Source organism: Sceloporus occidentalis, unplaced genomic scaffold, assembly GCF_023333645.1.
Source record: "Sceloporus occidentalis isolate IW3139 unplaced genomic scaffold, rSceOcc1.0.p SCAF_8, whole genome shotgun sequence".
In the NCBI taxonomy this organism is placed as follows: Eukaryota; Metazoa; Chordata; class Lepidosauria; order Squamata; family Phrynosomatidae; genus Sceloporus; species Sceloporus occidentalis.
The window spans coordinates 13,626,437-13,640,104 of record NW_028316988.1 but is presented as its reverse complement, the minus strand read 5'-3'; the positions used below and the strand labels follow the sequence as shown (position 1 = coordinate 13,640,104).

Here is a 13,668-nt window from a genome sequence, read left to right as displayed (position 1 = left end):
ATGTCATATTACTGGCACTTGGGCATCTCATTTTTTGTAAATACTTTGACCATTTGTGAGCCCTTTTTAATTACCTTTTAGCCCACTGTGCCCTTTTACTTCTGTTACCTAACCAGGCTTAACCTGCTCCCACCCGATGACGTCCGTCTCCGTAGAAAACAGGATCCTCTCTCAAAATCCAGATCCTCTTAGAGGTCAGCTGCGGCAGGTTGCGCAAGTGCCAGAAAAACAAGGCACCCCTCTCTTCCCCATATTTCTCCCATCCAAGTGATCTCACCCCAAACTCTGCCTCTTGGTGGCATTTGCCTCTGCCAACTTTTAAGCAAACAGAGCTAATCTGGAGACAGACGGGCTTCAAGATGATACAGCTAAACATCTCCAGTTTGGGTGGGTGCCCAGCCCCTCGGGGATCACAGACGTCACTTTTTAATTCAAATTGCAGCATACTCAAGTTGCTTATGGCAGCGTTATGCAGTTCTTACCTTGTAATCCGTTTCTATTTGGCAGCTAGTGACAGCGCCTGAAATTTGGAAAAAGCCAGAAGAGAGATTCTGTGCCCTTGCAGTACTAGTGGGCTTCCTCCCATCAGGAATGGGGGCATTGCAAATTCACCAAGACAGTACAGTGTGCTAGTTTTCGGTCGCTGAGTTGTTTCCTTACATATCACAGTACAGGGTTGTAAAAGAGGTTTTGGGGGGGAACTGTGTCTAGGCCTATGGGGGTGCAATTGCCATGCCACACTGTAGGAAGTGATAGCAGAGAATGTAGCGCATCATTTGAGGCTGCAGACAACATCATGCTACATAAATCAAGGCTTCAGGTTAGAATGACTAATGAAAAAGGGGGGGGGGGGGGAGATACATTAGCATGCAAGAACTCAGCTCCAAAAGCTGACCTCTGTTACTGCCAACACAAAATGATGAGGACAACTGGGACTGTCTGAATGTGGTAGCTGTGCCAATACATCATGCACCCATCAGCAATTCATTGAAGGGGGAGGCACTGTTCCAGGAATTTCTCCCCAAAGTCACTTCTGCCACAAAACCTGTTCAACTGTGAGGATAAACAAATCCATCTCTCGCTGGACTATGGAGCTGGTCCTATTTAACAACATTATGTTTATTTGTTCCTGGGTTGCTCTCCAAGGCATCCTAGTATCAGGCTCGCAATCTCATCAGGGTCAGTTATCACATCACAAGAAGAACAAACAGAGGCCCTGGAAGGGAACAGGTGCTTGGGAATCATGGACCGACAACACAGAGAACAAAATACACTCTATACCTGTTCCAACCAACCTGACCTCTGGACCTGAAAATGTAAAGTATTCTTGAACTTGACTGAATGGTTTTCTAGGTACAACAGAGTAAGAAAAAAAGATAAAGAAGGGAGATCTTGGCTTATGAATCTGGAACAAGCCAGGAATCCCAGTCAAAACATTGGGTTCAGCCACTCTTTCTAGCAGGAACAGCCCAATGAAACAAAACACTTGTTCATTCATAATAATCCTCAATACCCAGGTCTTCTGGCTTATCAGGACAATAATGGATTGCATGTTTACAAGCAAGGATCACACAATTTGTCTCTCATTACCTCCCCCCCCCAAACAAAATACATTGCATTTCTTACATTTATTTGATATAAAAGCCCCTTGCACCAATCGTTCTTTGGGTAGCATCCAAGGTAAGTCAGTAAAACATTATAGTAGTAGAACACTGTAACAGAGCTAAATTAATACCAAATCACAGTGTTGACAGAAAGGCCTGAGAATGCAATGGTCTTGTCAAAAAGGCATTAAAGTAAGTGCCATGCATTTCTCTCAAGGGTGAGTATTCCTGAACGAAAGGTCCCCACTAAAAATGACTTTTCTCTCAGAGTGATTCACCACATTTCCATTGGCAGGACCATCTCATGCAATGTCTTGTGCTACCATTCTTACAGTACTATGGCAAATTTGCTATTATTAATTAATATGCATTTGCCGTTTATGAATGAGCTGGAGTCAGGCAACAGAAAAACAAAGGCGTCAGAGTCAACGGTCTGGCTCCACAACCCTGCGCACCTTACTCTGCTCTCTGGGCACCCTTTGATCTTATGCCATTCCAGAGGCCAGGGCAGACAGCTCCTCAGTAACTGCAAGCTAGGAAGCCAACATGGCCAAAGAGTATCTTGTATCCAAGGGAACAGGAGCAACAGGCTGGGGTTTTTCAATCCAACTGGACACAAGCAGCTTTCTTCCCTTCCTTTTATTAAGAAAGAATATGAGAGAAAAGCAAAGGGAGCACTTGTTAATTTTCTCCAGTACACCAACCTCCCTAGGCACACAAACCCCAACACACACAGGGGTCATTTTGTTTAAAATGTTTATATTCTGCCTTTCTAGCCCATCGAAGTGGTGAATAATGAAAATTCAATTGAACTGCACAACACGTAAGAGCAAGAAGCCGATCTCACCGCCAAGGATAGTGTGCGCACAGAAACAAGGGCCAAATGCCAGCCAAACACTGCCAAGAAGCTCAGGCAAACTGGAGTTCTTATGTTAATACCTAAAACATAACAGGGAAGCATCTGTTCAAGCTGGCTGGGAAGGATATTCCGAAGTCTAGATACTACAGATGTCATGTCTCCTGTGAATGGTCGAGGAATGTCCAGAGCAAGACCTGAGGAGGTCCATACAGAAACAGGGAGCTTCTGTGGGTTTGGATGTGACTTCTCATGCCTAATATTTTCAAGGATCTCATCTTCAAGGCCTCAACATGGTAGCAACAAACAATACTTGCATCGTTCTTTTAAAAAACCCAGCCCCGTTTTATCAAAGTGATTGAGTTCACTCATATCCCAGGTTCCATTAAACAGAGTGTCCCAGGGCCAACTCTTATGGAAGTGAGAGTCCAGAAGGAAAAGTCTAGAATGATGGCTTCATCGTTTGAAAAACTCAAAGGCTCAATCTTTTGGAAAGGATCCAGTTGGAAAGATGCTGGGGATATTTCCCTGAATGGTACAGCACAGATATGGAGAATGGTCACTTCACGTTTTCATGGAAGCAGCCAAATTTAGAAACCATTAACACCTCCAGTTTGTGCCTTATTGGATTCTGAACTCACAGCTTTGGATGAAATCCCTCCACTGTTAGTTCACTTAAAAGTTTAATAGATCTGACACTGAAGTATTAGCCATATAGTCAGGATGTTTTAAGTCTCTTTTAAGGATGCTTTAATGTAATAATTCCCAATTCTCCCCACTGAGAAATTTTACCTCCATGTATTAACTAACAACCTGAATACAACCCAAAGCTATTGTAGTCTGTATCTAACTGATGACTGTAATAGCCTGCACCTGCTAGGGTGCCCAGAGTTAAACCTATTATACTGAAGTGCTTGTGTGATGCCCATTCAAAGCTTCATCAGCTGTTCAGCATCTATTGTACTGAGCATCTCTGATACCGGCAGAAGTTTAAGGCCCCCGTGGCTTGTGCAGCAGAAGCCAGCAAGACCCCTACTCAACCACCCATTGATTTATTTAGCCACCTAATTCCTATCACCAGAGATGCAAACAAGCTTCTGCCACTATGCAATATCTATATTCAAGGCATTATATTTCGGTTCTAATGGAGACACTGCTTTAACACCAATCCAGTCTCTTGAACAGACTGCACTTGTGAGACAGCAAACTATTAACTACCCCTCTCCTCTTGCCCTGCATTCACCTAACCGATTCTGTCCATTAAACCAGTGCTTCTCAGGTTATCTGATGTGAGGAATCAGTATTATTCTACAGAGAGCCAATCCCGGGTGCATGTTGCTGCCCATTGGCTACAACTGTTCCCTCCGCTTTCTGGGGAACCCAACAGGGACCGACAGCCCATGTCTCAAGGGTCACCCACTTTGAGTAGCATTGCATTAAACTACCTCTCAAACCAGACAAAGCGCATCCTACCTTCTGGACATTTTAAAGAAATCTCTTCCACACACCTGTATGCAGACAGATACAAGTCATTCCTGGGGAAAGTGGGGAGGAGGGGGACATTACCTGCGTGAACTGCTCTGCTGGTCCAACTACCAGTACAATAGCTGGTCTCCTTTCAGAGGGATTGGCCCCTTTGTTGACTGGCTTCTCCAGCATCTGTGGCCCCTGGTCCTCAGAGCTGGGAGCTGGAGCTTCCTTGGCCTCATTCCCTTTTGCTTCCGCAGGGCCTTGACACGTAGCCCTTGAGAAAAGCCAAGAAAAAAGATGCCACACAGACTGCAGCATCACTTATTTTCCCCAGCTAGAAACCTGGTGAGGAAGCCCCTGGAGTCAGTGGCAAAGAAAGATGAGACTGCACTACTACCAAGTACCCTGCTCAGAGAGAACCAGGACTACAGCGAGAGCCTTAAAACCCAGCAATGCCAGAGGCTCATATTGTTGCAGCCACCTCCTGCCTTTGAAATGGAGCGCTGTCGTGTCTGGCCTCACAAGCAGTTCACTCAGAACAGTCAATGGCAAAAGCCTAAGACCCCCCTCCCCAACCCACCCCAGCGTGAAGCTAAGATGCTGGGCACTGAGAAAGCCTGAAGAGAAAAGAGGTAAAGTCACAGGAGCCAGGAAGAAAAGGCGACCAGAGTCTTTCAAGCCAGGCGGCTGTCACGGTGAACCTGTGCTTGCTGGCTCATCCAAGGCACATCAAAGGCACCGAAGCCCCAGCATCCAGCCTGCCATCTCAATGCAGCAGCGCCCAGCCAATCGCCAGCCTCAACACTAACATGTTCATTATTCAAAACCAGTAATCTTGGGCCAATCAGGGAAGCTTGTGTGACTGGACAATTTCTTGCATGCAGCCAGACAGTGCTGCAGATGAGTGCTGACTATAACCTCTGTAAAGAGGCTGCATGGCTGGGGTGTTCATTGAGAAGAGGGGAAGAGAAGCGTTTAAAGGGGAGCTACACACTCAAAAGATGCTCCTGTTACCTGAGCCCTGACTCTACACAATACAGCAAGGGATTCCTTTTTTCTCTCCCTTCCTCCAAACCCTTGCTACTACGTTCTGCAACTTCAGCTAAATTAATGCTCTTTATTAACCAGCCTTTGCAGGCCAAACAACGGCTGGAAAACAGGTCACACAAAGCCAAGCGTTCCCATGGCACATTCGAGCACATTTGTTCAGGGTTTAACGCATCCGACAATTCACAGCCAACATTTATGGCCAACCTGTCTTCATGCAGTCTAACAACTCCAAAAATTATAAACAGAAGCTAGTTAAGAGGATGAGTAAAGGCCAAACTAGTTTGGCAAGTTGGTGTGTTAAAACCAGGTCTTCCTCACTCATAGAGAAAAGGTGGATATGGGGCAGGAGAGTTAATTTTGAACAGCTAAAGAGGGTTATCTATCTCCTTCCACCCCACAGCTTACCTGCTGTCTCCTGATCCCATAAGTTATTTTGAGGGAAGAAATAGGGCCATACTCCTCAACCAACTGCCTTTTATGGCAAAGGCATATCTGCCATATCTAGATTACCATCAGAAAACTAATAGTCAAAATACCTAAGCGAACTAAGGAGGAATTCGCCCAGAGATCTAAACAACTGTGTTAGTCATTGTGGAAAAGAAGACTCTGGATGTACTGCTACCAAGAACTAGTCCATTGTTCAGGCTACAAATATCCCAAGAATTTTCTCTTCCTGAGTCTCACGTGACACTTATTGCGTAACGCATTCCTTCACCTTGGTCAAAAGTTCCGTTTTTGGAGAGGAAGGAAAAGAGCCCTGAAAGGACAGGGCAGGACTGGCAGTTCAGACTAAAGGAAACAGAAGCTCCCAGCCCTTCGCATGCTTACAAACATTGTATGAAATGTAACAAGCAAAAAGGTGGAATAGCCATTATTTCAGTTGCAAACAACATTCTGAACGAGACACTGTCCGATGCGGTTTTTCCATCTTAGGTGAAAGTCAGTTGCAACGTTCTTGGCAGAACTGAGTTGTTGTTCTTTAAGGAGCAAAGACAAGTGCTGTAAATGATACGATAGTCCAAACAAGGGCAAAACAAGCAAGAGAGCTTGTATACCTGCATCTGTATTCAAAGAAAAAGTTTGGGTATGTTGGAAAGCCAGATTCATCCCATCCCATGAAAGCTCTGTAGCAAAATCAGCTTCTCCAGGTACAATTGCCATGGTGCTGCCATGAAGAAAAGAAAAAAGAGAACACAACACACAACCACGGCCATGTACTCAGGTCTCCCTACACAGGAGCAAGGCATGCTGAGAGTTGGCTGCCTCTATTCATCTTCTGTTACATCAACATCCACCCTTCTTCATGGAAAGAGAATAAGGAAAGTTAACAGCAGGAGTGAAGCCTGGGATGTGAGGGGGTCCCCTTTGACCAAGAGCAGGCAATGCACCCAAACTGGGATCTAGGACACTGAACAAATCAACAGCATTGAAACTGCAATCCTATGCAGACCAATTTGGAGAAAAGGCTCGCCAAACCTAATGGGACTTACTTCCCATAAAACACCCACAGAAACGTGGTTAGAGAGACAGAGCATTGAAGCTGGACAACTCTCCTACCTTAGATAACCAGTGGTCATCAAGTCACACATTATCGCCTACATATCCTCCTCAATCCAAGGTTGCAAGACATGTGTGCTCCTAAATACCCCTTGCCACATCTCTCCAATACTCAAACTCTTACTGCCTGACTTGCCCACCTAATGTGTCCCCTGTGCCCCTTAGCAATGCCCAGAGCACTGGGATGCTACAGAAGTGTTGTACAGGAGTGAGGCATAACTGTTTCAATGGGCCTAGTGTGGGGTGAAAAATGTATTCTTAAGTAAAGGAGCCCAGCGCCATGGCAAGGAAAGGGTAGCCTCCCTTCTCGCATAACTCAATGGCAGAAAGAGCCACCTCCTCCGCTGCCGCCGCCACTGCCACAGCAGCATTGTCTCTCCCCAGGTGACTCTGCAGTGACTCATCAGGTTTCAAAGCTCCCCTCCAAACGCAGAGCCAAGGAGAGCCGCCGCCGGCTGGCTGCAGATAAGCCATCACATGATCCTGCAATACAGCCTCTGGGCTGAATTTGCAAGAAGGTATATATCCCTTTAGGACAGAGCTCGAGTCACCTTAAAATTCAAAGCTGCAGAATTGGATGTTGAGTGCTTCGTAGTCTAAGGCAACTGAACATGCTCCCTGGAGTGCCACTGCAGACTTTGAAAATGCTTGGTAAAAACCCATTTGTACATTATCTAGCCAAATGTAATACAGCCAAAGCCTACAACTTGCAAAGAGGCAACACTGTATGTTGAAATCCAAAGGAGCGGTGGCATATTACCATATGGCAGCATCATGCAGCTCCTATGCCTGCCTTCTATAATTTCATCTGCTTCTTCCTAAGCGGTATCTCTGCTCAGATAACCCCCTATTTCCACAGGTAACAAGAAACCTAACGGACTGATGTCCAAAAAGAACTCACTGACCTTGATGGGCTAAATATAGCTGAGCAGAATACCTAACTCGCCAGCTGGGCCTCATGTCTGGCGTGCCATCGGTGCTACTTGACATGCCCTGACACGGGAAGAACACAGAGACCTGCTGGGGCTCTAGCATTTATGTTCATGCTGAACTTCTATCATTTCAGAATATTCCAGGGGAAAGAAAATCAGAAGTTTTAAATTAAGCACACCCAAAGGCAAGGATGCTGTTTTATCGCAATGGAAAAGATGTGCCCTGTTACTAACCTTACTCTTCAAGGTTGTTTAGTGGCATTATTTATCAATGCACAAGATAGCAAGGGAACTTTAAACGTTTGACTTTTATTTGCATGTTACTTGCTGGCACCACTGCAGGAAGTGTGAAGTGACTTCCAATTCTACAGTAATATGCAAATCAGGGAATTGTGCATTTGTTCCGTAAATGTGAATCTCTCAGGTTTCATCACTGCCTGCTTGCACTATCCCAGCTCTCTCCAGATTTAGCTGGATAAGTGACTCTTTATAAGTTCCCACTGTAGTGTCTCAACTGTACTCCTGCAAGGAAGGGATGGAATGGGACCCCAAATGACAGAAGGCTCCTCAGAGAAACACAACATGTCAGGAAGGAAGCTAGTTTAAGGCTCTTCTTCTCAACAGGATATTTATCTATGAGTTTAATCCAAAGTACATTTTAGAGTAGTTTTGTCGATGGGACAACTTCAGATCCACTTAAGTCCTGATGAATGAAATGACTGAGAAGACAACTAAGAAAGAGGACTCCACTTCTATTTTACTGGAGTATTTAATACGCTAAGCATACAGGAGGCTGTTTGAGCTCATAATCACAAGAGAGGGCAGAAAGCCAGTATGATATTATTATTGACATACTACCGCTGATGTGCGTGCATCTTTAATCTAAATTACATTAGCAAATATATTGGTCTCCACCCCAAGGACCTTACATTATTTTCAACCACGAGGAAGATAAGGAAGGCAAAAGGTGAGTTACGCACATTTACACACGTATTTCAGATGGAGAACTGCATTCTGCCAATCCATACCATAGAAACACTGAGAAGCAGCAGGATTATTGCTTGCGATTGACTAGTACTTGGTGAGAAGTGCTAATTCAATCCAACCTGTTCCCTAAACCGCCATCATACAACTGTACGTTTGTGGAGATGACCATGGCCAAGGAGTAGAAATAACACGTAACTATTGTGGTGAGCAAGCACGTGTATGAGTGACTGTAAATTACTACTCACATAACCCAGGATGTCAGTGTCACTCTGAATAGTATCCAGCAGCCACAATGAAATGCTAGTACCAGGTTTCTACTCATTTTATGGGATCAAGGGTTTAACACCCAAATATTCCACTCTTACTGTTTGTACAGAAGCCTCCACACAAGCACAGATTTCACAGAAAGACACAACACGATGTGAGAAATGTAAGGGCTTTTAAGTCAAAGGGGGGAAATATAGGGATAATTTAAGAGATGGCAGGTTTGAACACACTTTCGTAGGCAGTGTACCTGCCTGACAGCCATCAGCTTCTGCAAGGACATAAATAATAAACAGACAACGTCCTTGTGGTGAGCTGAAGACAACCACAGAGCATTTTGAAGGCAGCTGCCAAGGTTTTGAACATGGTCTCCCAACAGTCACCGGCCACCGCAGTCCATGGTGAGAATGAGCTGGTCACACTCCTCTGAACACGTGAGAAGTCAGGCAGCAGAGCTCACACGCTGGAATCTAGACAGTTGACACACGAGAAGAGAAGTAAAGGAAGAGTGGCCAGACTCTGCGAGAGAAGAGATCAAAGTCCAGATGAGAATTTCGCACAAGTGCAGATGAAAGAAATATCACACTGAAGAAGTGTTAATATGGAAGTGACAGGCCTGTTGGCAAGCAAAAAGGTCAGTGACAGTCTACAGGTTCATAGCAGATATCATGGCTACAGAGAGATGCTCAGAGTATTTTCATATATCCATCCATCCTCCTACTTACATCAGTGTTGGATCACTTGGAAAGAAGAAAAAAACAAGGGAAGCCTTTGTAATGCAAAGCAGTAACCTGGCAAAAACTAATCATGCCGTTTTGTGTTTAAAAAGCTTCCCGTCTGAAAAGTATGGTTAAATGTCAAGACGGTTTCACATAGTGAAAATCCGTCCAAATGCTGGAACTGCTTTTCCACAGATCCTACAAATGTACCATAAGTCAGAACATTTGACAACAGCTGAGTAATTTCAGAAAAAGAAGTAGTATGATATTCAGGATGCAGTTCCAAGATTATAGTGCATTTGAGAGAGAGAGAAAACAGCAAACATCAGCCAAAACAAAGCAACCATAAGGAACTTGTGTCAATTCTTTACATTTTAGCATAAGGTGAACATCCCAAACAAATATGCTGTTTGCTACTTGTCTCAAGAAGAACATACACAAAAAAGATATGTTGACACAGGCAAGTGGTGTGTTTTTTTAAAAGGGAAAAAACCCCAAGAACTAGGATTAAGGCAATTTCAATTGCCAAACATGCAAACAAGGATGCCAATCTAGTTTATGCAATAGTGGAATCCCCAACACTAGGAGTCAGCCATGCAAGGCAACCCTCAAGGGTCACTTGTAAGAAGAGTTCCTGGCACCAGGATAGAGACTTTCTATGCAGCATTAGCACCGACTAGTGTCCAAAGCTGTGCCTGACAATAAGGGAAAAGGGAAGCCTTTTAGTCAAGGAGTCCTTCTCTCCGGATGGGACGGGATCCAACGTTTCCCAGATTATCCCCTGTTCTGCTGTTCCCTCCTAAATTGCCAGTGCTATCCTTCCAGTTCCTTCCCTAAATGAAGCCAAGCATCACCTGGGTTTCTTATGCCAACACACTTCACTAACCAGCATCCCCATTACTGTGTATCTTCAGAATGGCACAGCATTGTTCCTGCTAGAAGGAACAGCAAATGCCCTTTTGCCATCTATCTGGCCGAGACAGAGATTTTTAGCCTTGTTCAGAAGTTCCACTTAGAGTTCATCTGAGCAAATGAGACAGGAATGGAGCCATGTTCAGCTCCAAAGTAAATAATGCCCCAAAGCCAGCGTGACGTTATTGACACACTACTACTGATGTGCATGCATCTTTAATCTAAATTACATTAGCAAATATATTGGTCCCCGCCCCAAAGGCATTACATTATTTTAACCACAAGGAAGATAAGGAAGGCAAAAGGTGAGCTACGCGCATAGATGCACGTATTTCAGCTGTATCAACCGTACTGCAGGAACAAATAAGCTAAACTGAAGCCTTAACACAAAGTTGCATCAGATGAGCAACTTCAGACAAAGAGGTAGTACCATGTAAGGAGTTTCAGTAAAAGTGTTGTCAAGGAAAAACAGAGGATGCTGTTAGATTTTTGGATGGCTGAAAAGGTTCTTCCAGAACAGAACCACATAGCCTGAAAACCCCACAAACAACTATGGATGCCAGCCATGAAAGCCTCTGACTTCACATTCACACTTATGCTCTTCAGGTTTCTGTGGTCCGTCCAAAGCTTTAAAGCAGGATGGAAATACAAGGCATGTATGCGTACGGACAAAAACCCCACGGTACTGCTTCTCTTCCACCAAGTTTAACTCATAACCGGATTTATAGTTGTAGAGCAATGATAATACCGAGAAGCCATCCCCGCCAACATTTCACAGATGAGTAGCAGGAACATAACACCTCTATTCCCACACGCCGCCCAAGGCCTCCTCCCACCGCTAGCGTCACGTGTCGCTGGAGGCGTATCTCCGTCTGCTCTCCTCATCTGCTGTGCTCCTTTCCTTGGCATGCTTTCCTTCCAAGAAGAGGCAGCCTTTGCATTAAAGGCAGAAAATATCATTTTCCTACAATCTCTCGCCAAACACACATGAAGTCGAAGGCACACTCCCGTTGGCAGGCATGCACCGGCATCTATGCGCACTGTGAAGACTCATCCAATGCCATCTGCAACTCATAATGGCAAATATTGCAAATACACCATGCAACATATGGAGGTTAACTTTTGAGCTGTGCAAAAGGAGGAGGAATCGAGGGTTGACAAGGGAATATTGGCACCAACTATGCGTATGTCATAAGTGTGTCTTTATGTCTCCTTAAGTGAAGTGGGCAAGGTTTGGGAGTATGAACCTTGCCTCATGGGGCCTGAATACCCCAAAGGCATCAGATCCCATATGATCTTAGAAGCTAAGATCATGGGTCAGACTAGCTTTGTAATTGGATGGGAGACCGACAACGAATGCCAAGCGCTGCCGGCGATTTTTCAGAGGAAGGGACTTAGGAGAGTCGCACTCTCTCAGCCGCAAAGGACAGTAAGGGCAAATCCTCCTCCGAACCAATCTTTCCATGAAAACCCCGACTCAGTCAGAAACGTCTCAAAGACGCACAACAACAACAACAACAACATGCTTTTAAACCAGTGGTTCCCCAACTTTGGTCCTCCAGATGTTTTGGACTTCAGCTCCCAGAACTTCTGACTGCTGGCCAAGGCTTCTGGGAGTTGAAGTCCAAAACACCTGGAGGACCAAAGTTTGGGTTCATCACTGTTGGGCGTTTCAGACTTCAGCCCCCAGAAGCCCCCAAACACCTTGGCCAACGGCTGGGAACTCTGAAGGCCAAAACATCTGGAGGAACAAAGGTTGGGGGAATCACTACTTTAACCCAAAGCAGGACTCTGGACTTCAAAGGAAGGAGCCAGGTTGGATTGCGAGGAAACATCTTCTTCGAATCACAACAAATGCAAACCTAAGATTGACATCTTCCACTCCTTTCTCATGTTTGCCTGATGAAGGCTTTGAAAGCCTTGTGCATTTTGGTTGGGCCCATAAAGGGATCGTTGTGTCGATGTTTCTGGAGACCAGGGTTCGAATCCTGGCTTTTGGACCCACTGGGGTCCAAAACCCACACTGCAGGAATACTCCGGTTTCAAGGCGGCTTTAACTGCCCTGGCTCAACGCCAGGGGATTCTGGGAAGCGTAGTTTCGTGAGACACTGAGCCTTTTCAATGGCCGGCTGTCCTGTTATATTGATATGGTTGCCCTTGTTTGCCCCCAGATGCCTCGTTTTAATCAATTTCCATATGTATTTTTAACGTTGTTTCGGTCATGATCAGGGAATAAGGGGTTATGCAGGTTTTTAGTAATGTATTATTATCTATCTTATTGGTGTATTTTACTGATGCGACCAGACTCAATCCTTCTGGCAGGCTGTACATAAGACTCATCCCTCCGTATCTGCGGCTCCGATATTTGCAGCTTTGATTAATATGTCCTCTCTAGGAATATCTGGGTCCTCCTCCAGAGCAACTCTATGGCCAACATTAAGTGAAGGGCCTAGAGATCCCTAGAGAGGAGACTCAACAAGGCACTGGCAACTCCTCCCGCACTACTCTATGGTCAAAGTCTGGCAGATGTTGACCATAGAGTTGCACTGGAGGACCTACAGATTCCTAGAGAGGACACTCCGCTAGGCCTTTGTAGCTCCTCCGGCGCAACTCTATGGTCACTGTCTGGCAGCATTGGGTTGAAACTACAATTCCCAGGGTTCCCTAGCAGCACTGAGCCGGTGCAATTAAAGCCGTCTCAAGGCATGATGCATGCTGGGAGTTGTAGTCCCCAAGGCGCGGGACTCACCCGGAGGTCCCTCTCGGAGCGGTGGAGTCCGAGGCGCTCCAGGCCGACGGCCAAGTCGTGGACGCAGAGGGCGCCGTCTCGGTTGACGTCGAGCTGCAGGAAGAGGCTCCGGAGGCGCCGCTCGGGCTCCGCCTGCGAGGAAGCGCCGGGGATTCCCTCATTCGTCGCAGACGCCGTGGCCGCTCCTGCTCCGCCGCCGCCGCCGCACTGACAGAGGACGCCGCTCACCACCGGAGAAGCCAGCGAGCGTCGGGCGCCGCCGGTCATAACCGTCCTTTCCAGCCGCTTCTCACAATATGACCATCTTTTGCCTCAGACGCCGGTAAATGGCGGAATAAACTTCCCCTCAGAGTGGAGGAGGAGGCGGGACAAAAAGGCCCGCCCATCCGCTGATTGGTCCAGAGCTGCCACACCAACGGTTCATCCTTCTCAAGGACCAATGGGGTGAAAGACTGCCTGTGATTGGCACCTGCTTTTAACTAATCAGAGGGAGAGTCTGTGGGAATGGGAACGTCATCCTGACGTAACGTCTCGGCTTCAGGACCGCCCTCGTCTTCGCTCTCTGATT

The 13,668-nt window shown here is 46.0% G+C and overlaps 1 protein-coding gene across 4 annotated transcripts in view; it reads right to left on the bottom strand.

The window, feature by feature from the left end:
- The window catches only part of SLC25A25 (solute carrier family 25 member 25), a 30,298-nt gene extending 16,847 nt beyond the window's left edge, over positions 1-13,451 (bottom strand). For 2 of the 4 annotated variants that reach the window (XM_089534880.1, XM_089534881.1), the window contains exon 1: positions 13,101-13,451. In XM_089534880.1, the coding sequence (XP_089391006.1) occupies positions 13,101-13,367 (267 nt within the window). In that variant the 5' untranslated portion in view covers positions 13,368-13,451. Of the gene's footprint in view, positions 1-4,026; positions 4,464-13,100 lie in introns of those variants that run through there. The other 2 variants (XM_089534882.1, XM_089534883.1) reach the window with 2 other exon arrangements.
- Positions 13,452-13,668: the final 217 nt, after the last annotated feature.